At 40.5% G+C, this 15,772-nt stretch overlaps 1 protein-coding gene across 1 annotated transcript in view; it reads left to right on the top strand.

Annotated features, from left to right (window-relative positions):
* Positions 1-15,772, top strand: part of LOC145433717 (integrin beta-2-like) — a 53,023-nt gene that overhangs the window by 20,035 nt on the left and 17,216 nt on the right. Inside the window, exons 8-11 of the mRNA XM_080310912.1 lie at positions 1,087-1,179; positions 2,121-2,255; positions 8,554-8,656; positions 11,912-12,098. Coding sequence (XP_080167038.1) covers positions 1,087-1,179; positions 2,121-2,255; positions 8,554-8,656; positions 11,912-12,098 — 518 coding nt within the window. The remainder of the gene's footprint in view (positions 1-1,086; positions 1,180-2,120; positions 2,256-8,553; positions 8,657-11,911; positions 12,099-15,772) is intronic.

Raw genomic sequence — 15,772 nt, 5'->3', positions numbered from 1 at the left:
CCTGCGCGATTATCGTTACCAGTTACCTGCTCTGGACTGTATGTACTGCGTGTTCACAAAACTCATTTGACTCCAGATAACCAATGATGGCGTCACAAACGCATCCAGCACGACCGGTATGGCGTGCGATACCGGTTTCGTTTAATTTTGAGGATTACCGGTATCGGTTCATAATACGTTTTATGTTGCAGTTATAGGCGCTTTTCTTGCGTACTGGCGAGGTTGTGTGTCTTGTGCTCTTAAACAAGCAAATAGATGTTCCGTAATCACAAAAGGTTTGGGTAGTGGTGAATGAAGACTCGGAAAAATCATAAGTTGGAAATGAAGACAAAAAGGTTGGGAACCAATGGAGTAGAAGGCCGAGTCCAAGTCATAGTGTTGTGACTCGAGTCCGAGTCCAAGTTATTGTGTTCACTGTTAATTTTTACTTGGGTCCGGTGAAACCCACTTTTTTCAGCTCTGCTCGAGTGGTATGAATTGGCTCGCATTCATAATAACGTCATTTACCTCAGTCCTAACAGTTTCTTGCCCTATTTTCCAAGCATCAGGACTTCAGGACTGACAGACGAAATGCCAATAATGTGGTGACTTTCGTATACTTCGAAGTTACAATGAATGTCGGTCTCGGCCGTCATATGACATATGACATCGCCGTCATATGACTTGGTTTGAGTCATCATGGCCGTCATATGACTTGGTTAGAGTCATGCGCAATGACTCGGGTACCAGTCGAGTCAATATACAAATTGACTCGAGTCGCGTCGAGTCATTTTAGGAATTTGAAAAATGACTCGAGTCATTACAACCCTGGGTACTTTCCTATGAAGTAGTTTTGACATGTCTTATCGCTACTTCTGCTTGCAGTAGCAGGAATTTACGGAGTTACCTTTACTTCTACTCGAGTAGAATTGATCAAATCTGCGTTTGGATACGACTTGCTAGTGTACTTTTAATAGCCTTTATTTTTTATAGTATGTCTTGCCAATCACCATTTTACATGTAACAGTACAAAATTAATGTTTGCACGTATATTTGTACTTGGGTTTTACCGCTTCTGCTGTTGACATCTGCATACCTGACCTTCAGGAAATTTCCAAAGTACTCAAAAACCTTGGGGAAGCTTCGCAGCTCGCCAGCGACTCAAACAATATAGTATCTATCATCGCTGATGCGTACGAGGTAAGTCGAATGCTTTATCTTTTATCACTTTTTGTGGCGGTTGCTAAGCGTTTAAGATTAAGACACTTTACCAAGCCACGCTTCAACTTGTAACTTTTCAACACCAACACCAACCCTTACATCAAGACGAACCTACAAGCGCAAGTGTCACACGGTTTTGTGGGGCCTGTTTAATGCCCATACGTCCCAGGAAAATTTTGAGGTTGCACGACGGGTATACGGATTCGAATTCTAAATTCAAAAAGTCGTAAAAGTTAACTCGTATGATTGTATACTTGAAGTAAAATAATCACAATTAGTCAATTTCCCTATTTATTGTACAAAAATATAGAGCGTGAGGGGGTCGGGGCAGCAATGGCTTACTAGCGGTAGCCCAATGCATCATAAACAACTCATAATTCACCATAACGGGTATTCATCGATAGCTATTGTCTCAGTGATTCTGAAATTGAAATGATAATAAAGTCTGAGCACTAGAACCCCCTTTACAACCTTTTCGGAATGTTAAATTTGGCGATGATACAAACAGGTCGACGTGAAACTATTCAAGGCGAGGCACAAATTAATCCGTTGGCCAACAATCCGATAATCTCTGCCTACGCAGTGAAACAACATTCTCTATAGTTAGAAAATCCAAAGCGACGGCGTAGTATAAATTTTGACGTTGTGTCGGCCAACATGAACATCGTGTTGATGAGATATGAAATAACATGTGGCCAAATGAATAAGCTATCAGTTTGTGTCGATGCATATAAAAATTCGACTCTACATGAGTTCAGTGTGTCACCAACCGCTAACCTCATCGCACGTCTGTATCAAAATGTATACTGGGTGTATGGTAGAAGTCGACTATAATGTATATGTTAATGTCTACCAGCACTGCTTCTTTATTGTAGCCTACTTTCCAACCAATCCATATATCTGTGACCCCTTTATTTCAGAAAATTAAGGGAAGACTTTTGGTGCGCGCAAGCAGCATTCCTAGTCACGTGACGTATTCTTCCAAGACGTACTGTTCGTCCGGTGATATTGTCGACGGGGTCATGGACTGTAACAACATATCGATTGGAGACGAGGTGCGTTTTGGCATTGATTGTATTAAATTGATGATTACGGGAGGATCGTAGTTGGTTGTGACTTACAGCTGCGCTTATTGGTTATTATTATTATGAATAAAAACGACTTAGGTACCACTGAGTACCACTGATCAAATCTGGAGACTTTTCGCGCTACGAACCAAAAGAAATAAAGGGCAATTGTGCTCTGCCACGGAAGTAGCTGGTAAATGAAATAAAATACAGTATGCATTAACAATGGGTATCAACTTATCATTTAATTTACACACTCCCGACGCATTTAATTTCGTAATGGTCGAGGTAGTTTGCGGGTATGGTTCTATCGCCTTTAGGAGTAAAATTGTTATTCACAATTGGGTGAAATGGCCCCTATGCTTCACGATGACTGAATTTATTTGCGCAAATTGCACCTATTTTAGACTAGAAGATTTTCAATATCTGTATGCCAATTGCCTATTGCATTTTTGACACAGCTTGTTTCTCTTACACCCAATTCAGTTTAGTAGCATGTTTCTAACTTCCTGTAATCGTTGCTGCTGTCCGTTATAATGAAATCTGCCATGTCTGGATGCTGAACAGTTGGAGATTGAAATTGTAACCCTGCCAAATGACCTCAACCTCAAAGCCCACCTGGCTGCATTAAACTTTTGGTGCGTTGTTTACACGGAAAAGTACGGTGGTGTATGCGCAGCCGACATGAAGGTTGCAAGCGTGTTTGGTTCAACTTATCGTTGTGAATCAGCCTTTTCGGACATGAAATTCATCAAGAACAAACACAGAACATGGATCACTAATGCACATCTGGAACAATCTCTCAGAGTTGCAGTGTCAACTGTCAAGTTACATACCAGAGTGCAGCGCACTAGCTGATTACATGCAATGCCAGTCTTCCCACTAACTGATATAAAACAAAAAAGATAACATGATGTCCAGTATAAAGTGTGACATGATTTATTTTAAAATTTGAGTTGAATGGTGTTGTATGATAAATACAAACATGGTGCGACGTAATCCATGATTTCTCAAAAAATCTTAGTGGCTAGCTAGTTGAAATGAGATCTTTTGATTTAAAGGACTCTCTTAGAAGATGTTTTGATTTAAAAGACTCTCTTAGAAGATTTACCGCAATGTGATTCCTGCCCAATCCAATGAATATCAAAACGGGAATTCGGTCTCGCACGATTAAACGGCGGGGTTGCCCGTCGCTTCAATCAGTACCAATAAGAAGTAGCTATTGGTTGCAAAAAGATTGGTGACCCCTGATCTACAATATACACACACTCAAACCATATGTGATATTCTATTTCGCCATTGATAAGCCCACAATACACCATTAGCTTCACCATAGTGCGTGCTCTATTGTTTGCCTATATACTATATTACTACATATCCGGTAGCTGGCGGCTTGTATGTCATAATTACAGCTCGTTGCGACAGCCCGTTACTACCGTCTGAGCTAGAGGTATCCTACGTGCACTGTGATGAACCCAGTGATGATATTTGGCCTATTATTAGGGAGGTTTTTACTGTAGATATCATAGGCCACACCTTCTTGGTTATTTTGTAGTTGGCCCCCGAGATGTATAATAGGGTTTCCATACGTCCGGAATTTCCCGGACATGTCCAGAATTTCACTGATAAAACTGCGTCCGGGAGGAATTTCTGAAATATGCCTAAATGTCCCGAATTTTGAAGGCGTGAAGTAAAATTATAATTTTCTCGTAAATCAACACAAGCAAAATTATTTTGGCCAGATTTATGCTACGTGAAATTTTTCTTCGCGCTACGCGCGTTTTAGCATCACATATATTGGTTTTAATATGGGGACTACCACCCTCGCATAATCTGCGATCAAAAATATATAAAAATAGCATTCATTTACAGAAATAAGTCTAATTATATTCGCAATTACAAGATAACGGTATATTCATAGAGTCGGTTTAGGCCGTTTTGATGCTTTGTTTAAAGATAGTGGTTCGAAACCTGGGGGTAGTTTGCCTTTATTCTGGGGTTCGCGAAGTTGTTGAACGTAATCAGCTTCCAAAATAGGATGTGAGTAAGTCTGGACAAATTAGCAGGCCTATTAATTAGTAATCAGCCTATCAAATTTGGAGCTGGGCCACGGCAAATTGGAAATGGAGTCACGACAATCAAAGGTTGGGAGCCACCGGATGAGCGGTGTTTATATAGCTCAGTGGTGCAGTGCGTACCGGCATTAGGCTGATAAATAATCTTGTCGGTGTGACACGAACATGACTTAACGATGTACAATTACGCTCCTTGCATTTTTGAAGTCATCCATCCTCCACCAGCTCTATACCGCTAACTATGACCATGTGGGTGGATCGAGAAAGGACCAAAATTGTATAGTACTATGTGGAAGAACCAGTATTATTGACATAATTCATTCAAATGATTTACCGTCCAGATGCATATAGTAAGCTCCCAGAAGTTGCATCGATTACGCTACGGTGGGCCCAAAATCAGTGTTTATTTGTGCGGGATGGGCTGGAAAAATGGGGCTTCGGCTCTGGTTACAACTTACAACACACAACCACATACTCCTGAACCGGATCGTGACCACCTCTAGTCGATAAACAAAGCGTTGCTGATGTGACGTCATATTGATCGACAATGTACTCATACCTCATTTTAAAATCCACTAGTGGGCGCTAACGAGCGTCCGGAATTGGTGTCACAAAAATATGGTAACCCTAATGTATAAGCCCAAATTTGATGTTGCAATATTCCATGGATATAACGTACGAGTGGCAAATCATTGTGTTCCCTTCTTAGCTATATTGGGCGTGGTGATGTGACGATGACTGATGCAAGAGGAATTTCTTATTCGTCACATCATTTGCGCATTGTACTGTTTATCTGGCTTCATCTCAACAAAGTTTCACTTTGTAAAGTGTCATCGTATTGGTCGGTCGAAACGCAAGCGTGATACGAATTGCTCAATTATACAAATGAGCTTTTACATATTGGCATACGAGGGTTGTAACCAAGTCACAAGGTTCCAAGTCACAAGTCTATCTCACTTTTAACGTTTTGGCTCGAGTCAAGTCGATTCGTTTTCAATTCACCACCGAGTCAAGTCTGAGTCCTAGTGTCTTGATTCGAGTCCAAGTCATTGTGTAGACTGCTCAGTTCCGGGTATATGTCGTGTGAAACCCACTTTTTACAAATCTGAATGCGAAGTGTTCGATATTACCGAGCTTATTATACTAATTTTTCTCACTTAACAGTTTCTGGGAGCATATTCAAGCATCATTATTGATAGACAAAATATTGATATTATGATAACTAGGGCCATTTTTTTGACATGTGAAAAAGGTTAAAATTTTGTCAAAATTGTAGCGTCAGGTAAAAAAGTTGTCAACGTTTTCTACAAAGTCGAAACAATTTTGCAGCCTACATTTCGTCTGTATCGTAGATTTTGCACTGTCGGCGAACTTATAATTCGACATTTAAAGCTTGTGGCCTACTTTACAGGCCTAACGCTGTAGACGGCCTATTGTCTGCTCGTTGTGAAGCATAAACATTCAAATGAAATAAATAGGTTGACATGGTGTTATGCTCAACGTACCGCAATATCCTAACTGAAGCAAGACTGCGTGGGCATTGCATGGTTGTTATATCAAGAAGCGCATGATGAAAAATTGTGATGTAGACAACATTGTCAGAATGAAGCAACACGGTGTGTCACCAGCAGCGTACGTACAACTTCAGTGTTGTCAGCCAAGAACAGCTGATGTTAAACGTTCTTTCTTCTTTATTGGCAAGCTACTTGGTAGGGACAGACACTTTCTACTCGAGAATGTAGGAAAGTATTCTTAGTTGTACTACAACAAATGTTAAATATTTCCACCGTAATACGTGATGTAACTACTGGAATTCTTCATAGGGCCAGATTTCGTGGAAATGTAAAAGTTTTAAAAGTTTTTCTGTTTTTGGGTCAACAAAGTTTTTTCAGGTCAAACTACTCGTGAGGACAGACAGTTCCAACCAGAAATGAAGATAAGCAGTATAATTCTAATATTATGTGAGAAACACCTAATTGGCATACGTTAGGTCACAATTTGGCCAAAAGTAATTTTTTAAGGTGAAAAATATCAAAATATTGATTTTTAGGTCAAAGTATTCCGTTGTTTAAGTAAAAAATCGACCTAGTGATAACTTCACCATTTTATGAAATGTTTGACTTGTCAAATCTAATCTCGAGTCATGACTTGGTCCGAGTCATACGCAATGCCTCGAGTGCAATTCGAGTCAATACACAAATTGACTCGAGCCGAGTCATTTTTAATTTTCAACAAAATGACTCGCGTCAAGTCTAGTCACCAAAAAATCACGACTCATGACTCGAGTCATTACAACCCTGTTGGAGATATAATTGCCAACTAACAAAGACTGCGTTTCGATTTCAAACCCCAACCTCCATGGCGTACGCCATTGACACACCACCCAGTGACAATTCGACTCTTACTAAATGTCTGCAGCCAATGATGGCCAAGATGGGCATATCATCTCAAATCAAATGTATGATGAGTTGAGTGTGTGTCTTGACCTCCAGCAAACCCCTCAGACTGGATCCATGGAAAATCGGTTAACAACCACTGCAATAGATATTGGACGTGGAACCGGTACGGGAATTCGTTGTTAAACCCAAGAAACCACCACAAGAAACCATGGCATCCACAACAATTCAGCCACTAATCGCGCCTAATTGTCTGCGATCAACACTGGCGTGTCTTAACAAATCATATGCGTGAGTTTCACGCGTCTTTCATGAGAATGACTCGTGGATCATCGGTCAAGAACCACATCTATAAAGCACACGCAATGCTGTATATTTCCGCGCAAAAGTTACACACAAATATTTTCCCAATAGTGTGTTTGATGACTTTTTCACACCTGCTAAAAATGTCCACTCCTATTACACGAGATCCTCATCAAAGGGAAATATTTACTTACCTCCACCCAAAAGCAACCGAACTAAGAGATCTATCGACCACTCAGGACTTATCATTTGTAACGAATTACTACAGCATATCCGTGAACTGTCTTATAATAGATTAAAAAAGACCTGCTTGATCACCTCTTGTCGTCATCATAACACTGTTGTCCTACCTCGCCCAGACATTGCTTCATTGATCATTTGCTACCATTGTTTACTTTTTCGTTTTTTAATTTCCTTTTTTAAACTAATATTTTTTACAGCCAGACTGTATAGAGTCAAGGGTACCTGTTTGATACGGGTGTGATCAGACCAGTTGACCGTTGCGGTCGTATCGATCATTCCTATCTGATACCGAATACTGCGCAGGCTTATTTTCTGTACCAACACCATTGCCGTCTTTTTTTACGTATTTTGGTTGGATGAAAAAATACTCACTCTCTCTCTCTCTCTCGCTCTCGCTCTCTCGCAATTACACGTATAATTAGCGGCTCAGGAAATACGTCAAAACTATACTCCAAGTGGAAGTATGAATAGAAGATCTGAAAAGTTCTTAACTGCGTAGTCTCAAAAAGTCGATCTGGCCGAGACGTCGTACACTCCAAGCAGTTGATCAAACAGGCCTACTTTCGAAACTGCAGGGCGCGTCTTCAAGACCAATGCAGAATGACTGGTGGAACTACAAATTTCTGTAGTTTTCGAAAATATGTTCAGTTACCTGCATACAGCAGCTATTACGCTCAGTCTTTATGACAATGACACTCAAAAGCGTGATCAAAACATATCTCCTTACTACTGTATATTGTACGATATCCAAAGACTTATCCAGGGTTGTAATGACTCGAGTCACGATTTTTAGTGACTCGACTTGACTCGAGTCAATCTGTGTCTTGACTCGACTTGGACTCGAGTCATTTTGCATGACTCGAACCAAGTCATATGACTCGATACTCATACGACCAAGACCGACATTTCATTGTAACGGTAAAGTAACCACGCTAATAAACTGCTAAAAGTGAGGAAAGTTAGCATATTACACTGGGCGAAAAGTTCATATGACTCGGACTCGACCCTCAGCTCGCTGACTTGGACTCGGACTTGACTCGGCGGTGAATTGAAAATGACTCGACTTGACTCGAGTATAAACTTTAAAAGTGAGATTGACTTGTGTGACTCGGATCCATGTGACTTGGTTACAACCCTGGACTTCTCCAACCTTATTAGTATTTGGTGTTTCAAATTAGAGTTTCCATGCAGTTTTGTCGGAACAAACCATAAATTCGTCTGTCAGTTTGAAATTATACCAGACATCTTGCATGTAGCGTTGCGTTTCAGGTAACGTTCGAATTGAGCTTTACGGCCAACGAGTGCATGGAGGGATCGCACCAAATCAATCTGACTTCAAGTTCTCTCACTGATGTAGTCACCATCGATCTGGGTGAGTCTTGAAACTCTCGTTTGTATACGTCACATCCTCACACGCAAGCGACATCCTCTTGATGACAAAGTGTCTACGACAGGGGTCCCCAGCCTTTTCCACACTGTGGCACCATTAGGAAATTCTAAAAACTCAATGACCAACTATTGTTTTGAAACCTTCGGAAAAATTTGAACAAAATCATTTTATTAAACAACTATATATACAATTATAGTAAGTAGACAGCGGGACGATAAATAAATAGAAGTGCGATATTAAATTTTTTTAATCATGGTCCACAGGTTGATAACCCCTGGTCTATAAACAGTGTTGCCATACCGTCTTTATTTCTAAGATTTGTCCTTATTTTTAAGGGCCACGTCTTAGAAAACTCGAATGTCCTTATTTCTAGGTAATGTCCTTCTTTTCGACTTGCGTCCTCATTTTGTAATATTTCCAACAGCTACAGAACTTAGGTCGTTTTCCTCTTATATCTGTGTTGCATAATATTTTAAAATTATGCATTCGCGTCGAGCTTTTATGACATCATGAATGAACGGAACTCCTGTGGCGTACACATCACAAGATTTGACTTCCTAGTGGTTAGATAGCTAGGGAAGTGAGTAGTATAGAAGTTTCGGCTGTACCAAGCTATCGCTGTTTAGCCTACAGCAGAATATAAGCTGTGGGAAAGGCAGCATTTATAGGTACTGAAAAAGGGCGCAGTGTAGTCGACACTTGGGTTAAAAATAGTAAAGCTCTAAATCATTGATAAATTTATCTAAATTATATCGCACATATAGTTTTATCTACTATTAACGATAAATCTGATTAGTTAAAATGATCAGGCCTAAAAACTTTTTCGTGACGATTAAGAGATTGAATTCAAAAGTATCAAAGGAAGCTAGGGTGAGTGTTTCGCACATTGCAATATCTGCAATTGTGACATTAACCTGGGGGTCATAGCAAAGACCGCTATTTCAACCCACATTGATACCCCAAAACACAAGAGGAGTGTCATAATGATAGATTCGAACCAGTCGATTAATAATTTTCTCACAAGTCTATCAGCACCAACGACCACGGACCACAGACCACAAGTGGCAGCTACTGCTGAGGGTAACTGGGCATTCTACACCGTCAAACACCCGCAATCATTCCTCTACTACGATTGCAAAAGGAATATTCCCCGATTCCAACGTGGACCAAGACTACAATCGTTGTTAGTGGAGTTCATGCTCCATACGCTCAAAAATTGATTTGTCCAAACTTAGTGTACAGCCTTATTCCATCTAGGTTGACGTGTCTAATCAGAACGAAGTGATGAAGTTTGGTTAATCACCGTATGAGAGGCCCCAGACCAACGGTATTTTTTTTGGGGGGGGCTGACGAAGTGCTGTTTCGGCCGGAAGCAAAGGTAGACCAAGACCTCAGCTGTCGTGAGATCCATGAAGCACTTTCTAATAACAAGAAGTTGCTGGAGAAAGTTATTTTTTGCTAAAAGTATTGACTGTGATATGCCACGGCTCGTGTAAATACAAAGTATGCACAAAAACACTTTTCAATGCTGATCTAATTTTTCGACTGTCCTTATTTTTGGGTCCATGTCAATGGCAACCCTGTCTATAAAATTGACATGCATATGCGGACCGCCCGTATTGAATGTGCAGGTAATAACTTTCCACTTATTAAAATGTTGTTGCTTCTTTGCTACTGGAAAGAGGTGGTCAGCAACGAATCATTCCAACTTCTCCGGAGTGCTCAAGTAGGTTTTACTAACTTGCACTGCTTACTCAAGCGGTAATGTGTTAGACAACCTCCACTTTTACTTAACGGTTTTCAGTTTTTCGGCGTCACTTTAAGCCTAAAATACCTGCTTTTACTTACGTGGAGATCGCTACATGTTCTTGTACTTGAGTAGAGATTCACGATGTCATTTTCATTTGTACTTGGGTCCAGGAGATGGCTACTTTGACCACTTCCGGTGCTTGGGTGACTGAGCGCGACTATTTTTCGAATTACTTCCTGGGATTTTTCCTTCTTCCACTACTTTCTGGTTGCGTTTTAAGACCTTTACTACTTCCACTTCAACCGTTACAACTATGCGCTGCAGGCTCGTTACGCCGGTAACAAATTGCATACCTGCCAATACTGTAACTACCGCATGGCTTATCTACAGAGGCACGCGAATCCGCCAAATTTGCAAAATGGTTAGAAGCCCGATTTGTATTATGTTTTAAATTAGAGAAATCACGAAACACTTTCGCTTCATTACTAAAACTTCAAGGCTCGTATTAACATAATGACCGTCGGAGATGAAATATTCTCCTGTCACTAAGTCATTTTAATTGCCAAATTGACAATAGCCTACTGATACAAACATAGCTGTTTAGAGATTTTCTGTTGGAGTTTTCGAAAAACTTTCTTTGCGGAAATCCAATTTCTCATGTGATATACATATTAGCTATTCCAGAAAAACTGCAAGATGAGCTGCTAGATAGAAATTCTTAGGCTGGATGTTATTTGGTACTGTGTTGCGATCTTATGCAAAGATGTCGTCGGAAGCGTTACGTGTTACTATTACATGCACCACCACCAAACTATGTGGAAATGGATTTTCAACACTCGTTCATATCAAATCGACGGCGCGTATTTTCATGACACGGCGACGTGTTACACGAGATACAACTAAAGAATTCGCTTGGAAATAATAAGTCTTCCTAATTTATACATAAATAGTGAGGTGTTATTTTCAAGAAAAGTCATTTTGTTGTTGCTCATCTCTAGCCAACAGTTAATATTTCCATAATATAGCTGACACGGTGCACGATAATGGTGCTAAATTTGAACTAAAAATGTGGGGTGCGCGGGGGTCCCACAGTGTATTTGAGCACTAAACAGAAATAGCTAATGACAGAGTATCCTACTTCTACTTTACGAGACTACTCAAGAAGGTTTTAATGACACAGGGGGAAAATATGTGGACTACTTTCGATCCCACTTAACAGCATTGAACTTTTTGGTCAATACTAGTCCTGGAACACTCACTTTTATTCACTTTGAAACGCTACTCATACCTGTGCCTTTGAGTAAGAATTTACAACCTAATTTCATTTCTATTTTTACTTCCACTCTATTTCCTTGATTACCGCTACTTGTACTGGAGTAGCCGTTTACGACCGTACTGCTACTTCTAATTGACTAGACCACGTCTGTTACCAGCAAATATTGCTTTGATCAGATCCGAATAATAGCCTATCTGTTTTACGATCTCAGAATACATATGCGATTGCAACTGCCCGGGCCAAGCCGCCAACAGCACGCTGTGCAGTAACCAAGGCAATCTGACGTGCGGTATATGCGAGTGCGAGGCAGGCTGGCAAGGCTTGAATTGTCAATGCGATTCATCAACAGTGAACGATGCCCTTTGCTTAATGCAGGGTGGAAACGGGCAGCAGTGCGAGTGAGTGAAAGTAAAATAAGACTTGGTACGGAATCTGCCTGCCACTGTAATTAGATTTGCCTATTATATGTAGTTCTTTTGGCATTCAAGGTATTGCGACCATATTAGACAACTCGAAAATTTGCAACTTATCTGAGTTGGATTAGAACTAAACTGTGGCTACTCAAATTTGAATAACTAAATTCGTTAAAACTTAGAATTCTAGTTGAAATCCCAATTGGAAAGATATCTATCCAAAATTAAGTACAGTTCGTATCAAACCAAACTTCATTCTCATAAGCATGACGATGCCAAATGTCCGTAGTCCTACTGTTTTGTGATTTTTATTCAATTATGTATACATGAAATAGCAATAATTTCATAAATGCAATTCTTTCGGTTAGATTCGTCCCGATCATCAGGTAATCTCATCGCAGCCGTTGTCGAAGGTGAATTTGTAGTTGAAGTCGTAGTAGAAGCCGCCGCTAATTGGCGTTCGTATGCGTGTATTGTTCATATTAAGTCTTCGCAGTCGTAGTTTTATCGTTTATGATGGTTGGTGGATAATTTTGGTGGGTATTGGTGGCGGAGTGATATGGGTCGGGGAAGGGTTGGGAATATGGGATGGGATGGGAGGTTAGTATGCTTGGGATAGGTTGTGGTTGAAATGGTTGGGGTATGTGGGTCGATAAATACAATTTATCGCGCACTATCGGATGGCTTTCCCTTTCATTATTGTCGGAGCTTGTTGTCTGTCGTATACGTTGCGCATGATTTCGTTGGGTTTAGAGTCGATAGCCATTTGTAGGTCTGTATATATTGTTCCAGATGTGGTGTTCTATTTGATAATTCATTTACATAAATCAACGTTAGTTTCAGTAGATTCGCCATCGATTCTGTTGCGAGAATTCTTTCGTTTGGTCTTCTTATGATTCTGCTTTTTCGCTTGGCTGCTTGCAGTATCTCTTGCAGTCCTACCGTGGCCCACTTTGCACTATACAGTTGTCCTGTAGCATTTTCAGGAAATGCCGAAATCAGATAAGAATCAAAATAAGAGCATGTCAACGTTTCGCAAATTACTTTCGCTCTAATTAGTTCAGTTAGACAACTGCAATTATCTAGTTGTCCAAGTATGGCTGCGACTATGCATTGTTCAATTTACTACGGGCCGATATTTTTTAGAAATATTCTCGAGTTGCCGACTTGTAGCACGATACACTTGCGTTCTTGCCTTTTTTATATACAAATCGTATAATGGCGCTGAGCACAATGATTCGAGTAGTCGAATCTAAATCGAGTGTTAATTCTAATGATTCGAGCCTATAGTAGTGAAACATGATACTATAGAATACTGAAATCATGCGATTCTTGCCACTGAGAGTTAATTAATCATCGAAAATAACAGTTTCTACATCATTTCCACCTCGATTGGTCGTATCACAGCAGTGAGTTCGAATAAGTGCTACAATGACATCACGAATTTTCAATGGTGACGTAACAGTTGATTGACATATATGGCTCTTTATGAGTTAAAATGTTAAAACGGTCCAATATGACTCTTCGGACGAAAAAGGTTCCCGACCTGTGGCACAAATGATATATATTTGAACTTTTCACATCTTCCTTACTATTATGACGTCGTAATGAGTCATACTCAAATACTCGGCTTGGCTCGAGGTCTATTTTAGGGCGGAGATGATAAAGTTGGCATATTCGAGAAGATGCTCATCGTCTATTTCAGTGGTTCCCAAAGTGGGCGCCAGCGCCCCCCTGGGGGCGTTCGCCAGCGTGAAGGGGGCGCTGGCCATGAAATGGGCGATTGGGGGGCGCTGGCTAAAAAATTGGGCGGTAAGGGGGCGCTGAGAGCAAATGCAGGCGATGTAGGTTTAGAAGGCAACTGCTGCGTATAGTGTTGAAACGATTGATTAATAAAGCAGCTAGGTTATCAGGAAAAATGCAAAATAGATTCAGTAAGGGCAATTCAGGGTCGTCCGTCTATTTATTCAGCTGTGCCGGAAAAGTCCATTGTTACTTGCCAATGTTATTCCTGTTCATCAATAGACTAATTTGGCAGTCGGCAGCATCTCCGAAAAGCGAGGTTCCTTGTGTGCTGCTGTGAGAACTACAAAGTATTTTTGAGCAGTTATTGCTCACTGCAAGATGTGATGGCTTTTTAAGAGAAACTGTCTTGTGTGAATTTATTATCTGTTTCAAACGATCGTTTATTTTCCATAGCGCTGTCACCGTGGCCTACGACACGGCGTTCTGGTTGCGAGAAACGAGATCACTCATACTTGACGGTTGTATTTCTCAAAATTTAAGGGTAGAATATATCCGTTCTTAGTAAAGATGAAATCTGATAAAGGTGAACATGGCACTGCTTTGAGCTACCGTTCCAGCTCTCATGCCTAATTTGATGGAGAAACATGAATCATTCATCTCACAAAATTACACGAGGGTGGTGATTTGGTTCAAGGATATATTCCAATTAGAAATTACTCACCGGATAATCAATCCATTCTGTGTAGTTTCCAGGCATGAAATGTTTGAGCAGCTGTTTACATTGTAGTTATAGGGTTACCATACGTCCTTTTTTAAGAGGATTTGTCCTCTTTTTTGTGTCCTCGGAGGACGTCTAAATGTGCTCTTTGTTGAGAATGTGTCCTATTTTTTACAAATGTTGGTTAAATATACGTGGTAATTGGACTCATATAAAGGAAATCAACGCACGGTCTGGCAGATTTTTTAGGACGTGAGCCAGAAAAAATCATTTTTTTAGTCAACCAGCCGCTAACTCGGAAAAATTTACCATTTTTCCGAATTTTAAATCAGTATTGTAAGTCTGAAAGTTTGAAATAGCGTCCTCTTTTCAGATTCCTAAAATATGGTAACCCTAGTTGTAGTGTAGAACAATTTTGAGTTCAACCAAAAGTTCAATATCTCCAATCAATCGTTCTGGATACACAATTGAATAAAAAATAAACCCTCTCACTGGAGTCGAGTTGGCTTTTTCGTCATTGCCCTTCGCCGCTCATATTTGATTGAGCATTTTCTCATCGTCGTGATCACGTTCCTGACTTACAGCAGAAACCAACTGCCAGTAGGCCTCCATGAAGTGAACACGGAAGATTTTAGAGTGATATTGTTCATATCAAAACTCAAACCCAATATGAAGAGAGTGATGATAATGATACACCAGCTTCATTCGTCTCAATATTAGCTGTATTAAATGCATAACAACTTGCGTTTTATGATCAGGCGTGGTGAGAGGGGGTGTCGGGGGGCGGTGGCACTTCATTCGTTGTCCAGGGGGGCGTTAGCTCAAAAAAGTTTGGGAGACACTGGTCTATTTAAAACGGTTGATCGTGGCGCATAAAGTTGAATAAGATTTCGCGAGAGGAATTTCCTGAGAATTCTGGTAAACTTTTAATCCAGCGAGGTATAGGTTGCCAGGATTATGATGATATATCCCAGAGATGCAGTTGGTTCTATATACTCGCGCCACCTAATGTCGCTCTGTAGAGGTGTTACACGTGAACAGGCAGTGGCGGCTCGTGACAATATCGGGTGGTGGGGCAAGGGCTGCGAGCGACTTTTATCAACATGACGTCACAATGGCGTTTTCCAACGTAAAAAAGTAACTTTATGATGGTCACATGAATTTCCCGACAACAGTGATTTTAACGTAGGTGCCG

The sequence above is a fragment of the Botryllus schlosseri genome, chromosome 1 (assembly GCF_051294905.1).
Source record: "Botryllus schlosseri isolate E-star chromosome 1, Bs_hap1, whole genome shotgun sequence".
In the NCBI taxonomy this organism is placed as follows: Eukaryota; Metazoa; Chordata; class Ascidiacea; order Stolidobranchia; family Styelidae; genus Botryllus; species Botryllus schlosseri.
This window is presented reverse-complemented; position numbering and strand designations above follow the sequence as displayed.